Source organism: Merops nubicus, unplaced genomic scaffold, assembly GCF_000691845.1.
Source record: "Merops nubicus isolate BGI_N331 unplaced genomic scaffold, ASM69184v1 scaffold30, whole genome shotgun sequence".
Lineage (NCBI taxonomy): Eukaryota > Metazoa > Chordata > Aves > Coraciiformes > Meropidae > Merops > Merops nubicus.
This window is the reverse complement of record NW_008581891.1, coordinates 71786-77443: the sequence shown is the minus strand read 5'-3', so window position 1 is coordinate 77443 and position 5658 is coordinate 71786. Positions and strand designations below refer to the sequence as shown.

At 39.5% G+C, this 5658-nt stretch overlaps 1 protein-coding gene across 1 annotated transcript; it reads left to right on the top strand.

Moving 5' to 3' along the window:
- Positions 1–224: 224 nt before the first annotated feature.
- Positions 225–4520, top strand: KCNK5 (potassium channel, subfamily K, member 5; the record flags this gene model as incomplete). Its single annotated transcript, XM_008935727.1, has 4 exons — positions 225–336; positions 1618–1784; positions 2714–2882; positions 3691–4520. Coding segments are annotated over 4 exons (1278 nt in total), but the record flags the coding sequence as incomplete, so codon positions are not given.
- Positions 4521–5658: the final 1138 nt, after the last annotated feature.

The following is a 5658-nucleotide window of genomic DNA, read 5'->3' as shown; positions in this document are numbered from 1 at the left end:
TTTAAATGTCGGAGCACCTGCACTACTTTTTTTTAGATGAAGCAAGTTTTTAATATTTTATAAAATTCATAAATTTGATAAAACAGTGAATGGAGTAGATTAATAAAAAGCTTGAGTGATTATTTTGAAAGTATGAAAAAAGGGGGAAAACCCGAGAGAGAGAGAGACATTTGTTGCAGGCTGCCAGGATTTTCCAAGAATGACTGTAAATCATTTTCTTACAGGTTGTGTCAAATGCTGCTGGACAGGGGGTTGCCATCACTGGGAACAATACTTTCAACAACTGGAACTGGCCTAATGCTGTAATTTTTGCTGCTACTGTGATCACTACAATCGGTAACTACTTATTATTGTGTCAAATTTTTTTAACTATTTTTTAGTATGCTCTAGTGTGCTTATATTCTTCCATTTATCTGTCAAAACTAGCCACTGAATAGAGTCCCCATGGCTGGTATGTGTTCACCTGCAGGTTCACAGAGGAAAAATAACAGGGGTTTGACACTGTCTCCCTCAGTACACAGAAGATAAACATGTGCCTTTCCAGTAAGTAATGGATTCAAGGTACTGTTGGAGATGACTGGTGTCATTTCAGTTCCATGAACTTGTGCACTTAATATTTTCAAATCAGAATCTCAAATCAGAAGTGTTACAGAGCATTCTATTAAACTAATACCATTATGTACATATGGGGGTTTTTTGTATAATTGTCATGTTATTCACGTGCATCCCCTTAAGCTACTGAATTATCAGTGTTCTTAACTTGCAGAACAATCTAGGCTTAATATCTTGTCTTTTAAAGAAGGGAAAGTGGTGTTTTCTAAATCTGGCTACTGAACTGTGCTCATAAAACCCTCTGCATTGAAAGACTTCTATGTACAGATTTTCAGAGCTCAACATCATCTGCCTTCTGCTTTTACAGAAAGACCTTTGCTACGTGCTATTGCTATACGCTGGTTACACCTACAATGAGGGGGGAAAAAAAAGAGCAAAATAACTGGAGAAGGCTGGAAGTATACAGAAATGGAAGTCTTTTTGTTAAAGAAAACCACAGTACTACATAGGGTTTTTTATTTGGAACTCACAGTATCCAGCTTACATTGTAATTTATGATAAAAAGTTGAAGGCAAGAACACACCTAAGAAGAAAGCTATAGCAAAAATAGGCTGCTGGTTTTGGGTTCTGTGACCAGCAAAGAACTAAATCCAGTTGAAATACCTTGCTTTGCACTCAACTCAAAGAGTCTTATCCTAGAAAGTTACTGTGTCACAAGTTAAATGTACATCATGGACCTTTCACATGGAAGCTAGCTTCAGGATTAATTTGAAGCTTTTATTCTATAAAACTGATATAATCAAGTTTTATAACAGTGCTGCTTAAGACTAGGAAGTTATATTAGAAATTTTGAGAAGAGCTGTATTTCATATTCCTCATCTTGTTAAGATAGAATTGGAAGGCATCCAGATTCAGAAGATCAGCTGAAGTAGACTAAAGTTCTTACAGATGGGGAAGTACAGAGTCTGATACAGCAAAAGCCCACACAGTTGATTTGTGCATAGGTAGAATTGCCTTGAATTCTCTGCAACAAGAACAGACTGTGCACATACTTATCTCTTTTAGGTTACGGAAATGTTTCTCCAAAGACACCCTCTGGGCGCCTTTTCTGCATATTTTATGGGCTCTTTGGAGTTCCTCTCTGCTTGACGTGGATTAGTGCTCTGGGGAAGTTCTTTGGAGGACGTGCCAAGAGGCTGGGCCAGTTTCTGACGAAAAGAGGAGTGAGCCTGGTAAGGCCCTCACTTGTTTATACTCGTGCTGTGTATGTTTGACGTGTGAATTAAGCTTTCACTTCCTAACTTACCTGCTAATCTTGGTGGGGAAATTCATATTTATGTGTTCACTAAGTGGTGTTGCATAGAAATAACTGAAAGGCAGATTGTCTGATATGTTAATTCTGGAAGAAATCGTAGCAAAATGAGGTCTTGCAGAGAACCCTATAATACTAAATGTACATCTTGCAGCTTCTGTGGAGACATATATCTCCTTGCATTAGAAACCTGGAGGAAAAATGTAGATGAGGCTCTGTTTCACAAACATCCCATGCAAGCTTCTCTGGTGCAGAAATAAATTGTCCTGCTTTGGTCCCACGTGCTTCTATCCTAGCATCACTGCTTCCTGCTGTGCAGTGAACCAACTGAAAAATGATGTTTTGTTCTGAGTTACTGTCTTGTGGGGCTTTTTTTGTTGTTCGTGGCTTTTTGTTATTTTTTTACAGTGGTGGTTTGGTTTTTCTGCCCTTCCTGCCCCACCTCCCAAGTGAGTTCTATCTCAGCTCTAACTGCAAAGAGATAGGGGGCAAAGCAGAGCCAAGTGCCTGGATGAGAGTGGGACTGGTTTTTGTCCTAGTTTCAGGGACAGCAAGAACTTTGCTTTCTTGGCTTGGCACCTGAGAAGAAAGTCCAGAAACCAAGTGAAATGCATGTGTGTGTGCAGTTTGTGCAGAGGTTGCATGAGTGGCAGAAGACAGGAGTCATAAAGAGCAGAGAAGCAAGTTGTGTTTTCACTTCAGACAGTGCCTTTTAGTTAAGGCTGATAAATTGTTGGTGCAAAACTCTGAATGTCTGATGCTGTCAGATGATGCTTGGTGCCATGAATGGGAAAAGAAAATTTGAGATTTTTCTCTGATTTTTTTAAAAAAATTCTTCTTTCTTTACAGAGGAAAGCCCAGATTACATGCACAGCTATTTTCATTGTTTGGGGCGTCTTGGTCCATCTGGTTATTCCTCCCTTTGTCTTTATGGTGACAGAAGGATGGGATTACATTGAAGGCCTCTATTTCTCATTCATCACTATCACCACTATAGGATTTGGAGATTTTGTTGCTGGTCAGTAATTGTATTTTATGCATTATTTCATTACGTGCATGGTGTGACAAACCTATTTCCGAACTGTAACTTGACAAGGTGCTTTCTAAGCTCTTCCAAAACATTTTGCTGAGTAGAAGATTCAGTTAAAGCAGGATACTGATCCAAAGGACTGGCTGTTCAGTCTTGGTTTAGACACCTAAGGCCTTTGTTGGCCTAAGGCTGGAGCCAAGGTCTGGAGTTTTTAACTCTTCCAGGTGTCCCAGGTCCTTGTTTCAGACAAGGAGCTATCCTATCCTCCTTTGAATGAGATCCAGTATACTAAGCATGGTGCATAAAGTACTGGGCAAAGCTCTCTGTGCAGCTGTCTAGAACTAGTCAACAGGAAATGCTGAGCATACTGCTGTCTCCTTCCTAAATTTTGCCTTTCTCTAAAATCCACTGCCTCGTTCAGGGCTTTTCATGGTCCTTTTAAGTTGAATTTTGAATCCTCTTCTCAAGGAAGGTACCTACATCTATACCTCAATGGCAGAGAGGAGGCTTATACTTTTCAAGCAGGAAAAAAGTTCACTTTTAGAGCTTACAAGGAGCAGATAAATATGCTGCCATTTTATGTTTTTGTCCAGTGGTCAGAATACACGCAGCTAAGAAGTGGAAGACCTGGGATCAACTTTTTCCTTCAGAAGCATTTCAGATCCCCAGTTACCACCTCTCAGAGCAGTGTTCAAACAACTAAGCTCTGTTAGAGTGGCAGTTCTCAGGGTCGTATCTTCAAAGGTTTATCATCTGTGAGTCCTCTTTCAGTAATGTTCTTGTTTTTTATTTGTAGGTGTAAATCCAGATGCAAACTATCATGCCCTTTACAGATATTTTGTAGAGTTATGGATCTATCTGGGACTAGCTTGGCTTTCACTCTTTGTTAACTGGAAGGTCAGTATGTTTGTGGAAGTCCACAAAGCAATCAAGAAACGGAGGAAAAAAAGAAAAGAATCATTTGACAATCATCCTCGATCTAAAAAACCCCTTCAAATGGGTACCTCAAAGGATGTCAACATTTTCAGCTTCCTTTCAAAGAAGGAAGAGACCTACAATGATCTTATTAAGCAAATTGGGAAGAAGGCCCTGAAGACAAACAATGACAAAATGATTAAAGTAGAAAATGCCAAACAAAATATGCAGAATGCCAGTATAGATGCTCAGGTGATTTACACAAAGACAGAGTCATTTGAGTACGATGAGACTTCCCTGGACATTCAGAATGGTCACGTACTGAGACCCCTGCATGACCCCTCCAAACGTATTGGAGACAGCCCTCTAGAAGGAACCATGTTTGTAAACCAGCTAGACAGGATTAGTGAAGAAGAAGGTGAAGTGTGGGATTCCAGAGACTATCGACCCTTAATATTTGAGAATGCAAATATAACATTTGTAAATGAAGATGATGATGATGAAGAGGAAGATATCTCAGACGATGAGGAAACATCAAAATCCTCCATGGATGATAATCTTGCAGAGGAATCAGAAACTGCAAAAAACCTGGTAAAATTCCCATCCTCTGATGAATCTACCTTTACCAATAACGAGCTAGAACTTTCTGTGCCTTATGAACAACTGATGAATGAATATAATACAGTAAGCAATGTGAAGGCTGCAACGTGAAGTATGTTTGACAATGGTTTTCTGAAGGTGGTCCTTGCATATTGATCAAACTAGCAGACCAAGGAGAAAAGCATGTTTTTGCAGCTTCTCCTGTCTCTGAAAACAAAATCAAGTCCAAAATTAATAAACCCCATCTGAAGTTGGTTTCTGAGACCGTCAGCTTTGCTTATCTGAAAAAACTTGTAAAATTACAGTTGCATTTGGAGTCCTGCTCCTTTCTGGGATTTTATGGTTCTTGAACAAAGTAGAAAAGACTAGTTAATACACTGGACCTGCTTTGTGTTTATGCATTTCATTGAGGAATTAGTTTGAGAGTATAACTATACTGTTGCAAAGAGACTGTTTTGGGCATCAAATGTATTCGGTTACTCCATTAGCCTTTCACCTCTGAAAATGTGGCTTTGAATCCTGCTTTGATTACAAATGAAAGCAAGGGGTTTACTACTCTAAGTTGGCCATTGTTAAGCTGTTGCCACCAAAAAAAAAAAGGTGCAACCACTAGTTGTACTTAATGAGAAGCTTTAGATGGAATACCAGGACACACAGATCTGAGCTGAGGTTTGCTGGCAGACTGAGGAGGAAGCTTCTGAAACATCTGTCTAGAATACGTCAGTGCTTGTCAAATTATGGTGAATTGTAATTTCATGAATAGAATATCGAAAATAAAAATTCCAAAGGAGTGGATTGAGAAGGAGCCCTCTAACAAGGAAGAATCTTCTGGGATGAAGGTCACTAACTGGGCTGCTAAACTGCACTTCAGCCCCAGAACTGTTAAAGTGATTGGAAGACATATTGATCAGAGCATGTATGAGCACGAGCAGGATGCAATGAACTTTTTTAATGTTGAAAGTGTCCTTCCACTGTCCATTTCCTAGAGGAAATACTTGAATGAACCTTATATAGTATCTATGTACAGGTGAAGTTTTATTGACACTGTTCTTCTGAGGAAATAATCCCCTTGGGAGGCACAGATATTCTCCAAATGTCCTAATGCCTGTCAGAAGGGACCTGTAGCACTGCTGCTGATCTGCACAGTGTGTTAGTCAGTATTGTTGTTTGATGTTCCTCCCTGCCTTGGTACTTCAGGCTAGACTTGAATGAGAGATGGTTTTTAAAACAGTTGATCACACTTTGCTTC